Consider the following 26485-nt stretch of genomic DNA (forward strand, 5'->3'; position numbering starts at 1 on the left):
TAGTTGTAGAATACTGACGGATCTGACAAAGATTACATATAAAGATCCGTCAGTATTCTACGACTATGACGATATATATAGAGAATAAACAGACTTTTGTGCCCATAGTATTACTTTTATATCATACGAATATATGATAGTGATTCTAGCAGCGTTCAACTGTGCATGGGACGGAATACATCGTAAGTGTAGTTCGCAGTAAAACGAATCATAAAAAACGTGAGCAGTGTTGTAGAAAATGTTTTATTGTAATTATTAAAGCATTCAAAAACGCTTGAGCGGTTATTTTTTATGTTAAAACATCACCATTCCACGTAAAACAGTGATAAATACAAAAGGTTTCGTTGCTGTTTACAGCCTAACACGATTTACAAAATTTAATCACAGTGTAGTCGAATTCTCGATTCTATGTACATATTTTATTCCCGGTAGGGAGTTATCAAAAAGTGTTCCCAAAATCAAAGAACACGAGAATGTTCCCCGCTTTGTGGCACCCTATTTAGAGCAATATTTGTGACTTATCTAAATTGATATTATTATAAATAAATCAATTAATATAATGGCCGTGTGGTACAAATTGGCACTGTAATATAAAGAACCAATTATTAACGCATTAAATTGTCGAAAACAAACTCTTACAACAACAACTACGTGGATATATATATATATATATATATATATATATATATATATATATATTTTATATATATATATATATATATATTTTATATATTTACTGGAAATTTTATTATTCAATCGATACTAAGTTTAGACTATAATTTGCTATATGGGTTATGAATTGTATACAAAACAGTCAAACATGTATACAGAGTGAGTATATATAATGTGGCGGAGTTATAATGAAGATTTTTATTATATTTCTGACAGATGTATGTACTTATCACGATATATACAACTCAAGTGACCCGTCCTCGATTACCATATACTCACTGCATACACACAACGAACAACAAATCATTTCATCATTATAAATGTATTACATTACAATATTCTAGCCCCCTGTGCGTATATATATATATACGACTACACGCGTAGATATATACGTAAAATTGTCCAAAAGTGATCATAATAACATTACATTTCACGTGCAAAATCTAACTTTTTGGTCATAAATATACTGATATACAAATTTTATCATTACAATATGATAATCTATACACAATACACCAAACATTTGCATTTGGTTAATAAATACGTCCTCGCGTTACAAACGTTTACTACAAAACTGCCGACCTTCACTATACATAACTTGTCTTTTCAAATTAGCTTTTACTATTATGCTGTTTTGACAATACAGTGGAGTATCGGAGTGGACTATCTTAAATACACGTGCAGGCAACATAGTGCGTAACATAGTATTGCCACCAGCTATCACAATTTCACTATACCAATAAAAATCTCATGGAAATGAAAATAGGAGTAACGCCGCCGCATTCGTCACTGCAGCATAAGAGATTCTAGGTTACGATTGAGGATCGTGTCTTTGACTGAGTTGAAGACCACCTCAATGTTGTGCGTGTCTATGGCCGTGGTGAAGTGGTGGTAGAGGGTTGTCTTTGGTTCCCTCCGGACGTTGGCGAACATGTTTAGCAGGAACATCTGCACGTCCCGCAAGTTGTGCGGGTCGCCCGCGAACTGCGGATAGTACCAGCGTATGTCCGTCTCCTTGCTGGCGACCTTCTTCGCGAGCAGATCAGACTTGTTCAGGAACAGGATCACAGAGATGCCCTTGAAGTTCACGTTGTTCACAATTGTGTCGAAGATGTTCAACGCTTCTTCGAGACGATTCGTTTTTCTGGAATTAGATTGGGATATTTGTAAATAATGTATAATCGAAAAGAAAACTATTGTCTACACAAAATAGGCCACAAATCGGTTTAAAATTGACAAAGATAACGTGTGTCGTATTACACATTGATTGATAATGCTATATTATATTGATTTTTTTTATATTACTGAGGTGGCAAACAAGCATATGCCCCACCTCATGGTAAGCGGTTACCATAGCCTATGAATACCAGGGGCATTACGCGTACGTTACCGACCCTGAAGAAACCTCTTTATCCTTTTTTTTTTTGAAGAATCACAAGCTGTAGGATTATGGAAAAACCTCGACAGGGAGCTGATTCCATAATCTGAGCATTCATCAAACAAAATCCGAAGTAGTTAGTTAATATTTTAACAGATTTAATTATCGATTTTTATAATAAAGAGAGCGAAACGAAACTTATTTAAATTATACTGCTGCGCCACAGATGTGTACAAAAAACCTCCGGTCACGTGCGAGTCGGACTCACGCAACGAGGGTTCCGTACAAAATCATCAAGGCTAATTTTTTTTTTTTTGGTGAAATCACTACAAACTTACGGTTTTTTGGGCTTTTTTCTTTACTTGTATTACATAACATTCATGACAAGCTACATGATTCTAGATCAACGGGAAGTACCCTATACGTGTCGATTCCCTTTGCGGATGTCAAAATATGCGATATAAATGTAACATAAACGGCCGTATCTTTTGATTACGTCGATTTAGAACCTTGATTTTTTTACTGCTTTAAGAAATTTCAGACCTGAGCATATAATATTAATATCAACTTGACACCTCTACGTGTTCCCAAAAAAAAAGTCCTTGACAGATGGACGGACGGACGGACAACGAAGTGATCCTATAAGGGCTCCGTTTTTTTCAACTCTAAAAATGTGTTAAGGTACGTATGTATTTCAATAAAAACAAAATAAAGTTAACACGCATATAATAGGATAAATAAAGTTAACAAACACATAATAATTGGTCGAATATATGGCCATAGACGACACAAGCCAGTTACTGGTGTCCCTCTATATGGAATATCTACTACTTACGCGTAATTTATCTCAATCAAGTGAGAACAATCATCGTCTTACATAAATAGGGTCTTGTTACTAACGCAACCAGAAGGTATGATTAGCTTACTATTAGTCCGCAAATAGGCAGATAGGAAGGTCATTGCCCTCTTTATAAGATAGCAGTTCAAGAGACGCAGTCATATTTTTTGCTTGCTAAATATAATAAATAAAGATAATAACAGACGAAAATTTATGTTTTTCACTTAGGTTAGGTTACTACTAAAAATATAAACAATTTATATTTAATTAAAAATATTTAATTAAAAAAAAACCCGTGTGTGCCCCGCCATAGAATGGGCCACCCCTTCCTTTCCCGTGGGTGTCGTAAGAGACGACTAAGGGAGAGCAATAGAGGGACAGCAGCGTCCTCTTAAAAAATCTCTAAAAGCCTAGCTGCGGTTGGCAACCCACCTACATTGCACCTACCAAGCGTGGCAACTACTGGCAAAACTCTCCTTATGGGGAAAGCTTATGTCCAGCACTGGACAGTTAACGGCTGAAATAATAGACTACTTATAGCAATGAACATTATTGTAAAATCAATAAATTATATCAAATAAAAAAAGAGATCTGCAATTCACTCAGATAATACCTTAAAGTTTATTTTGAATTTCAAAAGAGCCGAAGTTTCTTAGTTTTTTTTTTTTTTTCATTTAAGAGTTTCCTCTTGTCGGTGCAACTAATTTATGCATCTTCTTCCAGCCAGTTCTATCCCAGGCCATATCCTTGACCTCCCTATACGACATGACACCTAGTGTTTCTTTTATCTGTCCCATGTAGTTATTCCTCGGTCTTCGTCTTCCTATTTTGCCTTCTACTATGCTTTAAAAAAAAATCGTCATGTCGTTTAAATTGGCCCAGCATTTTGCCTCTTCTATTCTCTATTATTTTAATTAATGTTCTTTTCTCGTTCACTCTTTTCAGGACTACCTCATTCGTTAGTTTTTCTGTCCAGCTTATCCTTCTTCTTTCTTAGTTACAAGTGCAAAAAAATTGCATAATTTTAATTATTTGTATTATTTTATTAATTAAGAGCTTACTTTCAGAATAATCCTATACTACCGTTCAATCGTTATATATGCACATATGTGTGTTTCATAACAGAAATATCGACGGTTGTGCAGTCTTTTACCGTATTAAACATACGGAAATCTAATAGACCTAACATATTGAACTTTGATAAACAAATAGTAAATTGAGAGATGCCTTAATATTACTTTTATTTACAAAAACAATTTAATAACTATCTGGTATCGTTATTATAACTTTTATATAAGTACAGATAATCTTTCATCAAATATATATTTTTTTTTTCTATATACAGACAACGCGTGCCCGAGTCACGGCTATGACCTCGAATCAGTCGCCGGATGTCATTCTGAATCATTACAAATAGACAACATTGTATATAGTATAGACAGAACAAAATATGTAATTATTTAAAAAGAAAAATTACTGTTTACTTGTTAAGTTTTAAAGTAATTACTGAGAATAACAAGGATGCTTCATTTATAGGGTAAAGAAAATATATCATTTTAAATAAAACATGTTCGTAATATAAATCTTATTATAATTTTTGAAGCTATTTAGCTCATAACCAACGATAAGTAAATTTCTTAGACACCTTTTTTACTATCCAGAATAACACACACCAAAAATTCTTTGCATTTTTTTATCCAGAAATAAAATTAAAATTATTATTTTAAATTATATATATGTCGGTCGTACAAACTAGTACTTATTTATAGGACGAACCCATAAAGATTAAAAAAAACTACTGCAGTAAATATTTAAATAAAAAAATAAAATGGTCAAAATCAAATTAGAATTTGCGAAGATGTAACATAAACACAAAAACATACAGGCAAATGACCTCTTCGTTTCCGGAATAAGGATTCCGGAAGGCCTGTAAATATTAGTTTTCAAAGGTGAAAACTAATATTTACAGTGGATCGTAAAATCATTTAAATTTAGAATTAAAATAATAAAGTACATATGTAAAAACAATGTACAGCCAACACCGTGGTGCTAGGTCGTAACGCTTGGGCCAGTAAGTACTTACCTACTTGTAATTAATATTCTTTACCACGGACTATGACACCACAAAATGGACAGGAGTACCTAATCACCGACTCATACTATAATCTAATTGGTTAGAGTGCTAATCTATCATTTACAGATATGATTAAAGGTTGTAAATAAATAAATTAAAGGAAATACCAGAGGGAGACTACAAAAGTCATTTGCTTGGACACCTCTGTCCCATTCGAGTTTCTACCGTGAACCAGTTTGCATGGCTGTGTTTCGGTTTGAAGAGTGGGATATGGCAGTGAATTTACAGAGTACAGAGGAATAACACCTGAGTCCTCATGAATGGCAACGCAATGGGGGGTATCATGGGCGAAACAGTATACTCTGTTATGTCCATGGTACTGCTCATGTCTATAGGCAACCGTTACCACTTTCCATCAGGTGGGCCGACAGCTTGGTTGCCATTCTAAGCTGCATAAAAAACATAAAAAAGAACGGAAATGTATCCCGCCTGCGCTATAAATATACGCAAGCGAGGTACCAATATAATGATTGGTAATGACTAAATCAGTTTCTTCAGTCAGATTTCCAAGAAAAGCCATGTGGAAATTGACCTTTTTTTATGACCATTTCTTAATTTTTCAATAGTAAAATCAAGTAATTGAGTGCATTATGCAAATCAAGACCAACAGAATTCCCATAAAGTTTATCTACTTTGTTACCTTTTTTCAAATTATTACAGCTTTACTTAGATGATTAAATAAAAAAATAAACTTGTAATGCTTTGTTTGCGCAAATCTCGCACGTGTTCCTTATGTGTCTAGCAAACATCATCATCATCATCATCATATCAGCCTTTAAGTGTCCACTGCTGAACATAAGCCTCCTCCTAGGAGGGTTTTGCCAGCAGTTGCCACACTTGGCAGGCGGATTGACAACCACAGTGAAGGTTTAGAGATGTTTTAAGAGTTACGCTGCTGCCAATCCCTCGCTCTCCCTTAATCGGTTCTTACGACACCCACGGGATAGGAAGGGGTGGCCTATTCTATACCGGGACCACACAGCCAAACATACGAGATACAAACAGATTTTCAACAAAGCTAAATGGTTAAAATACTTAATCCCAATTTAGTTTTTATCAGAAACATTTAAAATATCATTTGACATTGCGTCATTTGTGGTTAAATTCAATTCCAATAACATGTGTTCTTTGTATATAAATATATATTTATTTGCATAATATACTATGTATTTAAATATACAAGATTCCCCCGTAACCGCAAACTTACGATGCTCAAAGCTAATTTTACGATAAAAGTTTATAATTAGCAATATTTCATAGCCGGACAATTTTTACGAGCGCGTAAATCTTGCGAGTCCATTAAAAAACATTCGTTAATAATTTATAATATACGAATAACACATAAATCATTTATCATCACACACACTTTGAAGACTAGATTCAAATACCTGAAATAGGTTATACAGGTTAGTTATCCAAGATTGAATATATCAGATGAACTCATAAAGCACTGTTTTTCTAGTTTTATATTGACTTTTCTCTCTTTTTTTTATACCACTGAGGTGGCAAACAAGCATACGGCCCACCTGATGGTAAGCGGTTACCGTAGCTCTCTCTCTTCTTATTTAAAAGTTTCCTCTTATCGGAGCAACTAATTCATGTATTCTCATCCAGCCAGCTCTACTCCAGGTCATACCTTAAGTGTCATGTCGTATAGGGAGCTTAACTCCCTATACGACATGACACTTAATGTTGGGGGGAAAGGAATTGTTAGTAATGGGATTTGACGGCCCCATTGCTAGTAATATACCGTATCAGATCGATCTCCATCTGGTTCCCCCTGGAAACCATCATGGGTAATCCTTGTTGAATTCGTCACAATGGGCTAACTGACCTGCTTGACTGACACTGGTGCCCCGCCATTATATACTGATAGCGCAGAAGGGGTTATCATTCCATTATCACCTATTAAAAAAAAGACACCTAGTATTTCCTTTATTTGTTCCATTATTTCTGTTCCAATTATTTCTCGGTCTTCCCCTTTCTCTTTTGCTATGTTTACAGTTGCAGTTGTAGTTTTATATTACAGGAATTTGTTTTAGTTTACTTATAAATAACGTTTTAAATTTCACGCATAGAAATAGAATGCTACTATTATTAAAAATGTGAAAGTTTGTTATTCAATCACGCTTAAACCACTTAAAGGATTTCAATGAAATTTGATCCGTAGGTAGGTTATATCCTAACTGAAGACAATATTTTACGTACTGATTAACGCGGGCAAAGCCGCAGTAAATGGCTAATTGTCAGTAATTAAAAAATAAACTAATTTTAAAACTACCCGCAACTTTGTTAACGTAGACCTTGCGTGACGGGGATAACAATTCCAAATATTTGAGCAGTTAAAGGTAAAAAATAAACAAATTTACTTTAACATTTATAAAATTTATTATTATTATCAGTCGTTAACAGTCCACTGCTGAACATAAGCCTTCCCCATAAGGGGAGTTTTGCCAATAGTTGCCAAACTTGGCAGGTGTGTTGGCAGCCGCAGTTAGGTTTTTACATATGTTTTAAGAGGGACGCTGCTGCCCCTCCCTCCACTATAAGTTCCCTTAGTCGCCTCTTACGACACCCACGGGAAAGGAAGGGGTAGCCCATTCTATGCCGGGACCTACACAGCGATAATATATATAACATTAGTAAGGATGGATACCTTTATAATTTCCCGTCTTTAATAATGTAATAACAAGTTAACATACGAAGCACACGTAATACGCGTTGGATGCCATTAAAAGATTTCCATAACTATGGAATTAAGATAGCTACTCGCTTTGAGGGACCGATATACCCCGAAAGAGATAATTAAAAACATTGATTACACGTTTCGATTTTAATTAAGAGATACACTTCAACGAAAAGAAATAAACTGATCCCATAAAATTAATGAGGTAAATATCATTTGATAGGATGCCATGGATTTTTTCAAGCAACGTTTGATCATAGAACATTAGACACGGTCAGTCAAATGTATTGAACTTACATCCAACAGATTGTCCACGGAAACTCGAATGCCATAAAAATATATAGGCGTACCCCAATCCTAATATTTACCATACGCAATACAGATCTGTAACACTACATTCAGCTCCTCATAAACAGCATTCATATCAGACTTCACTGCTGAACATATGCCTCCCCTTGCGTTTTGCCAGTAGTTGCCACGCTTGGCAGACGGATTGGCAACTGGAGTTTTTAGAGATATTTTAAGAGGGATATATTCGCCTTTTACGACACCTACGTAAAAAGAAGAGGTGACCTATGTCGGGGCCACACAGCTTTTTAAAAACGGTTATTAAAAACAGCATTGTGCTACTAATATCTTAAAGTTGTTTGTATGTTTGTTACTCAATCAAGCTCAAAGGCCTAAACGGATTTGAATGAAATTTGTTACACAGGTAGAGTATATTCAAGCTTAACACATATATTATATATTGATACAGGCTAGCGAAGTCATAGGATACAGCTAGTTAAATATAATGTCGAACGAAGCCAAATTATGGAATAGATAAATATGTGACCAAACCAAGTAAGCATTAACAAAAGTAATAATCAAAATCGTAAATAAAAAGAACGAACGAATGAAGGACCGCCTTCCATTTCGAAATCGCTCAAAATCGACTACTCTTGCAATAATGTCAATTGTACGTGTATCTGTATAAGATCAAACATCAAACGAGATCGCCGGCGAACTTTCATATTGGGACCAAAAAACAATTCTTGGGATTCAGTGTGTATATAAACAGCTAACGGGTGAGCTGTCAATCAGATGAATTCCACTCACTATACAAAAACCGACATGTGTACAATAACTCTAGCGATACGTAGAAAACCATAACCGCGCGTATCATAAAAAATTGCCATATTCAATAAATGGAATGGACAATCCTTATTATTTTGATAGAAAGATCGGGCTTTTTCAAACAGATTAACCTGTGACACGGGGGAATGGGATTGTTAGTAATGGTGACTGAGAATACCATTGCTAGCAATATACTCAACCAGGTCGACCTCCTCGCGGTTCTCCTCGGAAACTATCATGGTTAATTCCTGATGAATTCATCATGATGGGCTAACTGGCCTGTTTTCATTTTCATCGATCACCCTTCACTGGTGCCCCACCAGCGTATACCGGTAGCGCGAGTGGAGCTGCCATTCAATTTTTATCCATCAAAAAAAAAATCTGTGACACTGTGACGTTTCCATGATCTTTTGTATTCGCTTTTTGTTAAGTTCGCTGCTAATTCCTATTAATGATAGGAATTTTAAGATATTTTTTGTAGCGACGTTTTTTATCTCCTCAGAATATAGAGTATATTTTCCAAAGGATATGTATGAGTGGGCTATAGCCACACATTAAGTGCTGCGGCATTTCCTTCTCGCTGTGACAAAATTTGCAAATACTTTTTGGGCATAAGCCTAGTTGAATCCTTACTAACATTATAAATAGGAAAGCGATTTGTTTGTTACCTTTTAGCACCTTAACGGTAACTAAGAGAACAAAGCACCATAGCAGTGCAAAAATAGAAAAAATCGAAACTCTAGTCAGCGTAGTAATAGTAAGCTAAACATTTTGTTGTAAAAACTATGTACTATATACTTGTAGCTATTTCTGGAACATTTATGGATTAAAGTACTTTTATTGTAAAGGCAAACAGCTGATACTCCTTCTGTTAATAAGCAGTAACGACCATATAACTTATTCTACAGATTATGCATTGCACATGCATTTACCGTAAAAATAGGCAAAACGATGATACATACTCGTAACTAGGTCAAGGCCACAAAACTCTACGACAGACAAAAGATGCAAGTTTAATACTTGCTGTACTTTTATGTATAGTAAAATCAGAAGTAGATTTAAGATAATAATCTTACTATGGAAATCTTTGTTTAATGGGCTATAACTTTTTAGTACAACTTCTAACTTTACAGGGTTATAAGGTCCATAGGTCATGAAAGTTAACTCCGGAACACTACTCAATCTAGCTCTTTTGCAAATATTCAGTGCAAAAAAGAATACTTGCTATTACCAGAAAAAGATATCATGTGTATAATGGTATACTCTGTTGTTCGTAGTGCTGTTTTTATCTACAGACGACGTTTACTACTTTCCATCAGACGAACCGTCAACTTATTGGCTATTCTAAGTTTAAAAAAAAGCATATAGTGAATCTGTTCCGAACGCTTAAAGCTATCAAAGTACGGACTAAAACGATCCAATAAGGAATTCCTTTTATTACAAAATAGTAAAAAAATAATAACGGAATGCGTCATAGTAAGAAAATTCTATAAAACACGCAACTATAGCATACATAACTAATTCCTAATACTAAATTTGAAAGTTAAAAAGCAACATTACCTGTCTTCTGACAACACTTGGTCGAACTCCGAGGATGACACCAGAAACAATATTGAGGTGACAGAGTCGAAACACTGAGTCCACTTTTGCCGCTGCGTCCTCTGCCCTCCCACGTCCACGAATACAAAGGGTACGTTGTTAATGTTGATTGTACATTCCGAGATGCCTTTCGTGGCTTTCCGGCAATGTAGGATGTCTTGATGGGAGGGCACATAGTCGGGCCGAGCTATGCGTTCTAGGTCATCGAAGAAGTAGCTCACTGAGTCGCTCTGAAATCCAATAAGGTAACCCATTAACAAATCTTACAATATGGTGCTCGCAAATTCGAAAGAACCAATGTGATGTATATTTCTGTTATTATAGCCGGGTGACTTTAACACAATCAAATTAGGATCAAATAGGAATCACTTTAAGACGTCAATTAGACGTCACATTTAAGTCTATTATAATAAGTTTACTACTGTAATCTTTTAGAGGAAACAATCAAGAATATCAATCTATTTGACGTTTCTCTAATATGATTCCGATTTGGTTATGTCAGAAATGACTACACTGGACTGAACTCTGTATAAATTTTTTGATACAATCTAAACCACAATACTGTACGGCCACACTCGTTTTTAAATTATTTATTTTTCATGTATACCTCAATGTATATGTATCAAAGAAACATATTTTCTTTCTTACTTTTGAATGTATTTAATTGCCATTAGCTACAGGATATGGTGACACAGATCGAGATAGTCTACATAAGTACAATTTATATTTAAACTAAGCGTGTCAATACAAAATAAACTACTCGGTATGATGCTATAGAAGCTATTTAATTGATAGCAAACCTTTGCCGCACAAAACCCTTCTTAGTATATGTATTTTTTTTTTGGTTTCGATATTTAGCAGAGTCAATCAGGTTTTTAAGTCTATTTTAAAGGCAAAATTGGAAAAAAAAAACAATAAAATAAATATGCTTAAGACAATCCCTAATGAAGTACAAACAATACAATAAAGATACCAAAATATTGTCAGGTGTGTAGGTACCTAGCGATAAATATGAATGTACACATTACACATGAATGTAAATGAACAATAAAACGCACATTAACATAGTAATATACATAATTACATACATAATGGTGATGAATACAAAAAAAAACCCACTACTTAAATAAATCTAGTAAAAGTCAGTGTATTAAATGTGTTGCTTAATTATATTATAATAATACATGTATAAATAATAATTACAGAGAAAACAGAATGCAAGAATCAAAATACTCTCTTTGTTTTTCCTTCACATTAAAATAATTGTCTTTATACTTAGATCACGTTATTGGAATTACATACACTCGTATCAGCTGATATTGGTTTCCATACAATACCTACCTTAATAATTTAATCATCCAAGATTTTTAATTTCCTGCAAAGAGGCTATAAAAATACTTCGGTGATAAGAATCACAAAGCCAGTGTTATGAATAACTGTATTACATTATATGGACATTGACACTGAACAATGCACAATACATTAACCACGCCAAGCAAATGTACCTACACATAAATAACAAAATGTAAGTCCCAAACAATCAACCAAATTGATCCTCAAACCTCAAACTTTATATGATTGATCACATACGAAAAATCTGGACGTCGAACTAATCCAGAAAAGCGTTTCCTGTGTATATTAGTTCGGCCGAAAAACAACATGGGCAATGTGTTCGACCGTAATACAACTACGACATAAAAACAGCATTTTTAATAAGTACTCGTATATGGTGAATTAGGAGCCGTTTGTGCTAAGTGGTCACCATCGTGTTAGATATCCATCTAGGTAAGGGCATAACAGGTTCATCACTATTCTAAGGATGTGGAATGCTCGAGGTACAGTGTTAATGGTAGTGGATAACAAACCAGATTACAACACCATGTAACAAAACACCATGTAACAAAACAAAAGAAAAATGATTATTCAATTATTTGAAACTCAAGATATAGCTTTGATTTTATGCTTAAAATTGGAACTACTAAAAGGAACATAGAAGACCGCGAAGTAGTAATACCTACTGCGGAGTCTTGGTCTGGGAGTGAATCAGATTACCATAGCTCCTGGAAAAGAAGGGTTTATTGATTTTAACGTGCAAGTTGTAAAGTCTCCAAAGCCATAGTATATATGGTACGGGGTATATACATACCATTAGGTTGTTTTGTGCTTCAAAAGGTTGGGATTATAAGTGATTATATTTCACTAATGCACAGGGTACCTATACCTGGGCCTCTAGATAAGTGGCATCGATGAATTCATTTGCCAATTGTTAAATAGAAAACTGAGAATTAGTGTCTATCTAACGCAAAAAAAGATCAAACGTGCTACGACTGCAAGTGCTCTAAGTTCTCATTTTTACTCCAAATAAGAAAAAAGTACCTATTTGGACTTCGACTAAATCTCCACTCGGAACACTCAAGAGTTTTTGACGATAAATAATATTAGACTTGCCCATGTAAGAAAATGCAGCATTACTGATGAATATCTTTCAATTGATAATTGATTCAGTATAGAAAAGGTTATCTGTCGCTAAAGTTATATCGAATAATAATAAAATAGCACGCACAATAACAGTGTAAGACTAAGAAAAACTGCATCAATGGTCAAAATGTAAAATTGCATCATAATAATTGTTATTCACATGCGATGCTATAATTCGAAGAAACTGTAATAAAATAGTACAATTCAAAACACTACAAAGTCCAATAAACTTATGTCACGAATTAAAGTTATAAAATTATTACATAATTGTAGTTATCTTTATTGTTACGTAGCCAACTGGGTTTAATTTACCTTGGTCGAGATCATAGATTTGCAATTCTAAATAACCGAATATTTTAGTAATTTGGTACGGTAAACCGAAACCGGTCGAATATTAAACCGGAATGTCTACGTAAGAAACCGGATGGCTAATTATCTGAACCCCGCCTTCTGCTGCTGGCAGATGAGCTTGTACACAAGCCAGGTTCGATTCGAACTTAGTCATATGTTTATATCTATGACGTCACGAAATTACTCACTCCTCACAGACATGCTTGGTTTAACCAGAATGATGTATTGTGGATATAAAATAAATAAAAAGATTGCTTTTAATCTCGTTGGACTAATTGAAACCATGGTCAAGTTAGAAGAGAATTAATTGAATTTTATATATATGTAGTTTTATATACAATGTCATCCCAATGTTTCTTTTTTGAGAAAAAGAAAAACATTCTCCACGTTTTCTAAAATGGGAATAGAATCACCTTACGATATCTATTTTTAATCGAATAATAAACATATTGTGAATACAAACTACTCTGAAAATACAACTCGTATTTGAAATCGTATTTCTTAAACCACTTGTAAAATCCTTTATTTGTTTGTGTGTAAATATTATGGTACTCGCACAATTCTAAACCAATATGATTTTTTGCATTCAATGGAGTTTACTCTCATATCAATTTTGCCACCGATTGAAGCCGTAGATAGATCGATAAATGGATACCTAGAAAGGGAAGGGATTGTTAGTAATGCGGCCTACCAGTCCCATTGCTAGGAATATACCCTAACCCCCTGGAAACCATCGTGCTAAATTCCAGGTGTGTTCACCACGATAGGCTAACTAACCTACCTTTTTATTCTCACTTATCATCCCTCATTGATACCCCGCCAGCGTATACAGTTGGCGCAGGCAGGTATACCATAATCATCCATTAAAAAAAACAGATAATCTTTATCCCTTCAAAATATTACAAAAGTAAACTTATAAATACAAACAATTACAAGAAAATATAACACGCATTTTTTTTTTCTGGAACAATATCTTGAATAAATCGTTCGTAATACGAGCACAATGTTAAAATTCACTTCCTTTACAAATATTTATTTACATTTTACCTCTCACATCAAACAGGTTTCGAACCAAAATTAACTCTTTAAAAAAGGTTTCATTTACACAATGCCGGTCAGATCTTTTATTCTACGAATTCTTCAAGGTAAATTACCATAAATTGGATATCATCCATATTTTTTTTAAAAACCGAGTAAGTAGCGACGCCTGTGTTATGACTTTTATCAGTAAAAGGTTTTTGACAGTTGAAATACGAATTTGAATAAATTTATTTAACATATGTATATATACTCACGACTATAATTCCTGAGGGAGTAGTCCAAGGTATCTGTCGACTACTACTTGTGTAACTAACGTAACATTGGAAAATCCAAGCGCCGGGCATATTACAATCCAACGTGAGTAAACTTGCCGCTATCATCTGAATTATTGGTTTGTTATTATCCTGTGGTCCTTAAATAGAATAGGCCACCCCTTTCTTTCTCGTGGGTGTCGTAAGAGGCCAATAAGGGAACTTATGGTCGAGGGATGGACAGCAGGGCCCCTTTTAAAACATCTCTAAAAGTCTAACTGCGGTTGCCAATCCGCCTACCAAACGTGGCAACTCATGGCAAAACTCCTCAAATAAAAATGGGGAAGACTTATGTTCAGCAGCGGACAATTAGCGGCTGAAATAATAATAATAATAAAAAAATATCGATATTTTCCAACTTTAGTCGGAACTTTAAGACCCAAAACTGACTAAAAAAAATATAAAGAAAATGTTCCAATTAATGTTTACAACTGAATTTGTACCCTAAAAACAAAACTTTGCATTTTATATTGGTCTAACTCAATAAAAAAAGACCTTGACTTTGATATTAACGTAAGTGACCAACATATGTTTGAGTAAATAACAAAAATTGAAAAAGTTTAAGTAAAAAAATATATAAATGAGTGTTCCATTATTTTTAAGTCTGTTATTGATTATTAAAATTCTAAATGAAGTCATAAATTACTATTAGTCTAAATTACCACATACTATAAGGTAGAATATCCACCGCATTATCATCTTTGTATAAAATTGATATAAACAAAACCAACGACGTCCTAAAGTATACTGTGCCACCCATAACATCCACATACGATGTCTTTCATATGGCTAGATCATTATTACTTTAGATTAATCTTTCAATCATATTTAATCAGTTTCTTTGCCATTCGCAGTCGTATAAAATAACTTATACATTATCATTCGATTCATCACTAAAATGACTTCACCATTATTATTACCAGAGGGAGAGTTTGTACAAAACTCGATTGCTTGGGTACCTCTGTCCTATTCGTGTTTCAACCGTGAAGCAGTTGTGTTTGCATGGCTGTGTTTCGGGTTGAAGGGTGGGATATGGCGTGAATTTACAGGGTACAGAGGAATAACACCTGAGTCCTCAGGTATGGCAACGCATGGGGGGGTATCATGGGCGAAACTGTATACTCTGTTATGTCCATGGTACTGCTCATGTCTATAGGCGACGGTTACCACTTTCCATCAGGTGAACCGTCAGCTTGTTTGCCATTCTAAGTTGTATAAAAAAAAACATCTAAAAAACACAATGGAATATAATCTCCAACTAGATAACCAAAAGGACCTCATAGTTTCATCACTGGTGAACATAGGCTTCCTCATACTGGGAAGATTTTGCCAGCATGTTTTTGGTATTATTTTAAGTGAGACGCTCCTACCCATCCCTCAAATATTAAATTTCCCTAATCACCTATTACGATATCCACATGAAAAGGGGTAGTCAAGTCTATGCGGAGACCACACGACAATTCAAGTAATCTATGGCTACTGGTAATTTAGGTTCATCCTATATTTTATCTATACTCAGTCACCTAGACTACCAAGTTGACGAAGAACCAGTTTAAATCAATTAAAAGGTACATGTACGGCGCTTATCTGTTATGCCTACATCAGGTTATGAAATTCATAATACAATTATGACCTATTACATTATACTAACCGAAGTAATTGAGTAAATGAATGAATAATTACTATCATACTTTGCAGTTGGTCGAATCGATACGATTGCCACATTGCACCCATCGAGCGCTATGAGACTAGAATAACAAACACACGATTATAATAACATAATAACTTAGTCACAACACGAGCAATTAAAATACCAACACGCCAAATTATAAATGCAACTCTATAACAAAAGAACAGAGCTCATAACTGAACGTAAAATTAAGCAGGAAGTAGGGCAGATCTGTTAAATCATCGAATTTGAAAAATTACATCCTATTGTTATTTGTGCACGAAATGGGAGCAAATTATGTGAATCATAGAACCTTGTCGGATAGTGCTATGTGATAATTAAGCCCTAAGTAATTGTAATGGACATTAACACACTACGTGTGTACGCTGCGTTTTAACTAAGCAAGTATCAAGGTTAAAGCTTACGCCAAGACGTTACACAATGCAAAAAAAAAGCATAATTTAAGATGAAAAATAAAATGTCTAATGTTTAACTCGGTGTCCTGAGAACAAAGGACAACAACACAATATGCGACTTATCACGTCGGAAAAGTTTCTTCTAAGTCAGTCAGCTCCAATTTCTGAACAAGTAATCCCCCTACAGTAAATATAGAAAAAATATAATAATTAATATAATAATTGAAAACAACACTAATTATTTATAAAGAAATCAACGAACATTGTCACATTCCAAAAAAAATAATAAATCGAAGGAATCCGGATCAAAGATATGTCATATTATGTATTATAAAGATAACGATAATACAAAAGGCGAAAACACAAATCACCAAATTTCAGAATATATTGCTTTATTTATATAGATAGCGGTTATCTATTATGGTAATGAAATCGACTATCTCGTATTATGAAACCCCGTGTTGTTTCGAATTACTACGGTGTATCGGTGATTCATAAAAAAAATATGCATACAGGTACTAGAAAAATCAGCGAGCTCTTACGTAATGATTTCATTTCAATTATATGTTGAATTTACGGGAAAAACAACATCAATGCCAGAAATGTTGGTAAAATCACTCAAGGTCAATATACGTTTTACAATACTGCGACAGATAAACACGGGACAGTCCATGTAATGAACAGTGGTAAACTTTTTTTTTTTATACAACTTAGAATGGCAAACAAGCTGATGGCTCACCTAATAGAAAGTGGTAACCGTCGCCTATAGACATGAGCAGTACCATGGACATAACAGAGTATACTGTTTCGCCCATGATACCCCCCATACGTTGCCACTCCTGAGGACTCAGGTGTTATTCCTCTGTACCCAGTAAATTCATGCCATATCCCACCCTTCAAACCGAAATACAGCCATGCAAACACAACTGCTTCACGGTTGAAACACGAATAGGACAGAGGTACCCAAGCAATCGACTTTTGTACAAAGTCTCCCTCTGGTTCATGCTGCGATCATGTAACGGACAACACCAAAGACGTCACAGAACATTAGCCCATGGAGGTCATAATGTATTCTACGATGCATACTCATCTATTACCACTCCTGGAGTGTAATGAGTGTTGCCTCTTATATCTGAGAACAAGCTATCTTCAGACGGAAACAATGCTGCTGCGGCACGGCAGAAACATAGGTAGTGCATACCTAGGAACTCGCACAATATTATACCATTATACATAGTATCATATCATACCATATCAGCCGTTAACTGTTCACTGTTGAACATTTTTTTTTTTTTTTTAATGGATGATATTATACCATTATACAGTGAAGGATGATAGGTGAAGATGAAGTAGATCAGTTAGCCCATTATCATATCATACCATATCAGCCGTTAACTGTTCACTGTTGAACATTGACCTCCCTCATAAAGGGGATTTTGCCAATAGTTACCACGCTTGGAAGGCGGAATGGCAACCGCAATTAGGTTTTTTTTTGTTTGATGGGTGAAAATGGTATGGTAACTCCGCCTGCGCTAACGGGATACGCTGGCGGAGCACCAGTGAAGGGTGATAGATGAGGATGAAAACAGGCCAGTTAGTCCATCATGATGAATTCGTCAGAAATTAACCATGATAGTTTCCAGGGAGAACCGCGAGGTCGACCTAGTTAGGTATATTGCTAGCAATAGGATTCTCAGTCTCCATTACTAACAATCCCTTTCCCCCCACCGCAATAAGGTTTTGGTGATGTTTTACGAGAGATACTGCTGCCCATACTTCGACCATTAAATTGCCTTAGTCACCTCTTACCACACCCACGGGAAAGAGGGATGGCCCATTCACCCACAAAGAAAATAAAAAACTGTGCGTAACATCGCAGTTCTCAAACGAATTCGTCGGATGAAAAGTAGAAAATATTTTTTTCTTAAATAAAATTTATTTTTCTTCTTTGTTTTAACTTCAGCTTCTCAAAGGTTGACTGTAAGAGATCCCTTTATGGGATAAGTCCGCCATTGTATGTTAAATCATTTATCAGTGCTCAATGTGAATTATGTACAATAAAGATTTTACAATACAATACAATATTTTCCAGATTTTCTAAATAACGTAATTTTATAATTATTAAATAAACTGTGTCCCGAAGCTTTCCACGCGTGAATTAGGATAAAGTGTAGGTGACTGTGTTCATTTACTGTGCGTATAAATCATTACAAGCTTACAAGCAGGATTAAATATTAATTACTAAAATTTTAGTGTATATGAGCAGCGCATACCGAATAAATGCATCTGTTTTAACGATTATTATGTGATGCGCATTCATTAGAGCAAATGTACTTATTCGCACACATGGTAATGTCATTCTATTTCAAGAATTGATTTGGCAGTTTAAAGGAACCTTGGATATTATAACATTTGTTCGTTACTAATTTTCATAACATCCCAAAAGAGTGACGCGTAATTATCTTTTTTATAAAGTTTACCATTTTTTGTATTTTAGTAGGTACCTGTATGTAGACAATAAGAGACAAAATAATTTTACGCGTAACAATGAAATGTCAAATATTCTATGTATATTATATACTATATATTATATTAAAAAAAAAACAGACTTTGAATAATACCATATTAAATCTAGTCTGACAGGTATGGTATACTTAAAAAATGTAAATAATTTTAAATACTTAAATAATAATATAATTTACTTCCATCTACTATCGCCATTAAAGGATACTTCTCAGAGACTTATTTTAACCAAATCAAATATTGACGACTCTGAGAATTTTATATAATTTTTCAGCCATTAAATTGTGAATTGTCAATTATATTTTATATTTTTGTACTATTCAAAATTCATTCTTCATAATCAATGATATCGCTGCATAAATTTATTATGTTCATGGATTGTTATTGTGGGGCGTGGCAAAATTTTATCAAGTTTGGAAGCACGCACGTAATACCCTCAGGGACAGAATATCATAAAGCCACGGCCAAGTCTGGAGGACACGATTTAAGGTTCGACAATTTAAGCAATTTTAAACACATTAAAAAACAAGTTGTCTAACATTCAGAAAGCGCTAAAAAGTCAAAACAGAATATTATCTTACACGTTCTACGAAGACGCGTGGAATAAACCTATTTTATTGCTTTCTTTCATATTCATAAAACTCAAAAATATAATATTAATCGAAATTCTTTTTTGTCCTGTATTGATCAATCAATCAATCATTTATTTGCAAAAACATAGGTACAGCTATAAAATTTGATGTTGTAGAAATGTAGTTCGCTATTTCACTATCATAGGATATACAAATTTTCAATTATATGATCTTTTATATCTTTTTGACATACATACATTGCCCCCGGGTATATACCAGTACAAGATTTCTCCACACCCTGGTTTATACTTCGATTACATCTAGAAAGTGTTGGCCCTAAAATTTTGATATCAATTCCACGACAACCGACATCAAAAAATGTGTGTGCCAGTTTAAAATATCAACAAACAAGCATGACGAATATGCAGAGCACAGCACGTCACGTAAATTATACTGCGACTCTCTTGCACTTTCACATTATTACGTTGATACTACTGACGACTAAAGTGTATCATAATTGGTACACCTGGTGGTCTACCACGAAATGAAAATCCGAATTTTCGGACTCAATTACGTGTTTTTATTTATATCGAAATCGGCCGAGTAAATGGAGCTTAACATATTATTCGTCATATATCCTACTATAATAGTCCAAAGGAACGACATTTTAACATTTTGAATATTTTTAAAGGATATATATTATTAGATTAGTATGTACTTAATTACATAATACATACATACGATTAAATTTCTATTTCGCTCAGCCCCGAATTTTCGGGAAATATTTTATGGTAGACCCTCTGATTGAATTATGCTCAAAAATATCTCGGAAAAAACAGTCAATTTGGAGGAAATTATTCTAGCAACTTTTATCACTACTATGATAAATTAAGGACTAAGCTGTTAAATACTCGTAAAAACACTTCAAGATTAATCGGATCTGGAATGGAACTGATCTAAACGGTAGTATGAGTACACACTTTGTTTCTAACATAGTGATATTATAACAGATCGAGATCGAACTGAGAACGAACCGAGTCCGGCATAGTGCCGGCTTGTCTTCGTATGATCTCTTTTCAACAGACTTCAAAAAAGAGGGTCACAATTCGGTTGTATTTTTTTTTTTATGTTTATTACCTAATAACTCCTTCAGGTGTAAACCGATTTGGAAAATTCTTTTTTATCTGAAAGCATATACTTACAGATTTGTTCTATAGTAATTATATCAAAATCAATTCAATACTTTAGTTTTTAAATCAAAATAACTGAATTTGTCACATTTGAAATAGTTTTTTTTTTTTGTGGGGCACAATCTTTAATGATTTAATAAATTGTTATTCCTTTAGGAATATAACCAATAGGTACGGGCCTAAGCAATTAATTCTCTATTGATGGGAAATAACATTAAAATCTAATTAATCCGATAGTATTTAGAACTATAGTCATTAGACATTATCTTGGACAAAATTCTATTATACTATCTAAGAGCGAACCTCGAAAATTATGATGGATGTGTGGAGGAACGAAATTGGACAAAATGTAACAAAATACGTGTAACTGCGATTTTGTCCGCGTCACCGGGAAATAATATTTGAAGGATATAAAAGAAGAAAAGTATAAGGCCTATAATCCTTCATGCTAAATATATATATATATAGTCCAAATTTCATGACTATCAAACGGACATCAAAATTTCATTATTAGTAGTATAGACTAGAATACATTTTAAATAAGCATAAAGAACAAACAAAAACAGAACCAGCAACTGAGAGCAAAGATTGGTTCGATTTTGTGTCCATAGTCCACTAAAAGTATTATAGGAAAGGATGCGGTTAAAAAAATAATAATTCCGCCATATTTACATTTACTTATATAAATGTTAATTGAAGTTTAAATAAATAAATAATTAAAGTCTTAAACATACTAATGGTAACGGAATTCAACAAAATAATTCTAATCAACTAACCGAATAAAACAACTAATTGACTAATGGACTTCCGCAAAATAACACCAATTTCAGTAAAACAACACAATAAACTCGCCTTTACTGAGGACTTAAATGATATCCCTCTTGTATCGGATATTGTATTTCTACCCTTTGTTGACCTTTCTAACCAAAAATGTCTCGGATTGATGCTTCATAATAAAAATAGGTAAAATGTTAGTACCTATCCAGAGAAGTAAAAACTTTACCATCAGTGCAGTGCAGAGTTAAAATATTGAGAAAAGACATGAAGCAAAATGGTACCTATCCTACAGATTAGAATGAAATTTAGTACAACGACGGACCATATCCTGCCATTAAAAAATAGGCTAATTTTTATCCTAACTCATCGTTATATCATCTGCAAAGCTACGGGATATAACTAGTACTTCATATAAACGTGCTCTCTCAAGACGATTTCGTATATGTATAAATAATTAATTGTAATTACATTTCTTATCTCGTTTGATTAGTCATAGACCGGTTGCGTCATGCGTCATACGCAAGGCTTTAGAATACAAGCATGTATTATTTGTGGTATCACAATAAAAATTCAATATTCCGTCGACTAAGAAAAATATTATTGTTCGTGGCGTTGTAAATGCATAAATGTTTAAGGAAAAGATATACTTGTATTTAACGTGCTTAAAGGCCACTGTTAATAATTGCAAATTTGTACAAAATTAAAATAGAAGATTGTATCCACTGGAATACTCATATAACAATCACGTGTCATGATATTCCCCTTCACGCCAATCTTCAAAACCCCTCATCCAATTTAATGAAGTTTTGTAAATGTCATATTATGTGCTAGAGTAACTTGAGAGATATGATAGTTTCTATTCTAATAAGAAAAATAGAACCAGTAGATGGTCAAGAGTTTATAATAATATAAATTATATGTGTTAATTATATTATGCCACATTTACACAAATGATTTATATATAAACTTGACTAAAATTGTATAAAAACATATTGCCATAAAATGACTGGTTATTAAGAGCAAGAAAAATAAAAAATAGATTATAAGAACAACAATTCTATTGTGTTCTATAATTTATTATATGAATCATTTGTTATTTTATAATATTCACAATGATTTCTATTATATCGCTACAAAATAATGTATTTATGTCCTACACTTACTTACTTATTAGAATTTTAATTATTTATTTATTTCATACAAAAAATTGTCACTATTGAGTAATATATAAATAAAAATCATAATTAAAAAACATATATTTAGAATTTAAAGGGGGTTTTGTTATTTAAAATAACATAATAACTATAAGTATACTCAATCAGTATTTTTTTTTCTATACTGAATTTTTTTTATAACTCAAGAAGGGGCAAAAGAGCTACTCATCTGGTGGCAAGTGACTCCGCCGCCCATGACCATCCACAACACCGGGAGAATAGCAGGTGTGCTGCGGGCTTTTTAAAAACATATAAGATCTTTTCTTGAAGGTTTTTTTTTAATGGGTGATAATAGTATGGTAACTCCACCTGTGCTATTGGTATACACAAGTAGAGCACCAGTGAGAGATGACAGATGAGGATAAAAGCAGGTCAGTTAGCCCATCCTGATGAACTAGAATTAACCACAATGGTTTCCAGGGGGAACCATGTGGAGATCGAGCTGACAGGGTATATTGCTAGTAATGGGGCTATTTAGCTTCATTATGAACAATCTATTTCCCTTCTTTCTCGAAGGACTATATGTACTGTATCAGTTCGGAAATACTGATTGCTGGAAGTTGATTTCAAAACATGTTTTATTTATTTATTTTTTAATAGACGAAAATGAAATAGTGACCCCACCTGCTATCAGTATACACTGGCGGGGCATCAGTGATAGATCATATATGAGGATGAAAGCAGGTCAGTTAGCCCATGTGACGAATCCACAAGAATTAACTACAAAGGTTTACAGGGCGAACCGTGTGGTGGTCGACCTGATAAGGTATATTGCTAGGAATGGGGCTGTTAGATCCCATTACTAACAATCTCTTACCCCCTGTAAAACATGATTGTGCATGGAAGTAAAAGACCGCCACTCATACAGATGATTATAATGTAACTTTAGTTTATGGCCAGTTGTATGATTATGAAATTCTACAGCAAGTATCAAAATCGATATCAAAACACTCCTCATGATACATTCTATATATATATATATATATATATATATATATATATATATATATATATATATATATATATATATATATATATATATATATATATATATATATATATATATATATAGATAGGACAGGACATAAAAAGTTGTACCTCATAGTATGCCTAATGTATTGCCAATCCTGAAAGCTAAGGTCTATCATATTGTATAATTGCAAATGTTACATATATAAAGGTTTTATGGCTGATTGGCAAACAATGACAAGGTTAGAAAAGTCATAAAATATATTTGTTTTAACTATTTCTTTTATATTTATAGTAGCTGTGCTGTAATACCATAAAAGTCATTTGCTTGGATACCTCTGTCCTATTCATGTTTCTATTATGAAGCAGTTATGTTTGCATTGCTGTGTTTTGGTCTGAAGGGTGGGATATGTCAGTCAATTTACAGGGTACAGAGGAATAATACATTAATCCTAAAAAATGGCAATACATGAGAGGTATCATGGGTGAAACAGTATACTCTGTTATGTCCATAGCACTGCTCTTGTCTATAGGTGATGGTTACCACTTTCCATCGGGTTTCCAGCTTGTTTGCTATTCTAATTTGTTGTAGTGTTCTATCACCAAGTAGTTGTGAATGAATGGCTGTGACTATCAATGAAAAATAAAAAAATAGTACAGAGACAACATCTGCTAAGGAATGGCAATATATGCTTTACCAGTGGAGTCACAGTATGTTGAGGGGCATCCATAATATTTGTGTCGATAGATGATGCTACAAGTTTCCATCAGCTTACATTATCTTTCAGATTTTTACATTGTATGATTAAACCATAGTTCATAAGAAACAAGTATTAATTAATCCTATCACCTCATTTAAAATCAAAAAGGTATAAACAAAATATATGTAACATTAAATACAAACATATCAATATGCATAGTAAACACCAACTTTAGGTATTTAGTATTGTTGTATGTTTTATATTTTACTTAATAATTTTGTCCTTAGATTTGCAATATCTATATATCTTACTTGATAAAAATATTATGTACCTAGTAATCCATTATCAATTCTGAAAATTATATTATAAATAATTTCTCAGAATCTATTTACGATACGACCATCTGATGTGGCAAATATTGTTTTACTTGCACCTAACAGGCTAATTTTTTCTTGTCAAATAAAAACTATCCTTACTCTCAAATTGAAGCACATTTACAATACTTCATTAGAATCAGTTGAACATGTTAAATATGTACAGTTGTATTTGTATAATAAAAAAAATTGTTCATGTTACATATATATTACTTGCTTTAAACTTGGAAACCTTTCTTGTGAGATTACATTAATTTTTTATTTATATGTTGCTACATAAAATAGAATTTAAGAACTGAAGATCTGAATTTTGTTTATTATTAAAAATAATTTAAAAATAGCATTAACATTTTCAATTCTATTATTATGCACAAATAAACTATGTATGTATATAACTCTTATCAACTATAGTTAAATCCTTTGTCACATTCAATAAAGTATTCACTGGAATGTCTAAAACCGCAATGAAAAATCGCAATAAGCCTATGTAGATACAAAGGATACAAGACCCATTGTTTACTTAGCAAATATACATTAATTTATCACTTACCAATTGAAATTCTCTTCGCCTGTCGTATGCCCTTTTAATGGCTCTGTCCAACCACAGGGAGTGAATATGCGGCGCATAATGCATGAAAAGTCTGCTGTCCAACGATGATGTACTATTGAAATGTAAAGCCTGCTGCCCCACGTCCAAATTCCTAGGATTTTCCCACGGTATAGCAAGCTTATCCCTTGCGTCTACCAAAACTTGTATACCTTTCACAATATTTTGATATATTACGTGCTGATACTCCCGCACAAGTTCTGGCTCAAACTTCACCTTGTGTATTATCCTCATCTGTTTCAGGAATGTTGACTTTCCGCTTTCACCCGCCCCTAATAGCAACAATTTAACCTGCCGCCGCAATGTCTGTTTGTCCTTCTCCAATATTCTGTCGATCTCTTTACTTCTGTATCTCTGTTCTATTTCTTCTGGTGATAATTTGAGACGAAGCCAGCAGGTCAGAGCCTCAGAACAACAGGTACATGACCACCAATCGTTGGCCATTTTGCATGATTATCAACGCCCATAGAAAAGATAGAAACTAAGTCACTTAAGTTACATTATAATTTTATAGTTTTTCATGTGAGCATTTTCGTAATAACACTGCGTAATCACTGATAAAACAATATAATAAACTACAGTACATAAATCCGGAATTAGGAAATACACACGCATTACACCCCTCCCAAACTCAAAAATGAGAATGTACAGATTAAAGATAAAATTTACAATACACTACTATCTATTCATTAAAGCATCTGTGGTACAGATAAACAAAGAAAGAAACCTAAATTAATGAGTCTCGTCAGCGGTCAATTATATATTTATTTCTTATCACATACGTAATATGTTTGTAATTCTACAATATTACAGTAATGTCACACACATTAGTGTCACAGACATAATTAGTGTAATCGTTTTTTGAAAAT

At 33.6% G+C, this 26485-nt stretch overlaps 1 protein-coding gene across 1 annotated transcript; it reads right to left on the bottom strand.

Moving 5' to 3' along the window:
* Nucleotides 1–723: 723 nt before the first annotated feature.
* Nucleotides 724–26270, bottom strand: LOC113517536 (guanine nucleotide-binding protein subunit alpha homolog). Its single transcript, XM_026902234.3, has 3 exons — nt 25560–26270; nt 10385–10653; nt 724–1816 (listed from the first exon to the last, which is right to left on the bottom strand). The coding sequence occupies exons 1-3, from the start codon at nt 26058–26060 to the stop codon at nt 1459–1461; spliced, it is 1128 nt and encodes a 375-aa protein (XP_026758035.1). The 5' UTR covers nt 26061–26270; the 3' UTR covers nt 724–1458.
* Nucleotides 26271–26485: the final 215 nt, after the last annotated feature.

This window comes from Galleria mellonella, unplaced genomic scaffold (assembly GCF_026898425.1).
Source record: "Galleria mellonella isolate WM207_F2 unplaced genomic scaffold, CSIRO_AGI_GalMel_v1 utg78, whole genome shotgun sequence".
Taxonomy (NCBI): Eukaryota; Metazoa; Arthropoda; class Insecta; order Lepidoptera; family Pyralidae; genus Galleria; species Galleria mellonella.

Bases quoted from the DNA above. Each gene is read 5' to 3' on its own strand.
- LOC113517536 (XM_026902234.3), bottom strand. From the start codon at position 26,060: ATGGCCAACGATTGGTGGTCATGTACCTGTTGTTCTGAGGCTCTGACC. The intron at 10,654-25,559 runs GTAAGTGATAAA...ATTGGATTTCAG, and splicing joins GGCGAAGAGAATTTCAATTG to AGCGACTCAGTGAGCTACTT. The intron at 1,817-10,384 runs GTAATGTTGCTT...ATCTAATTCCAG, and splicing joins CAAGTGTTGTCAGAAGACAG to AAAAACGAATCGTCTCGAAG.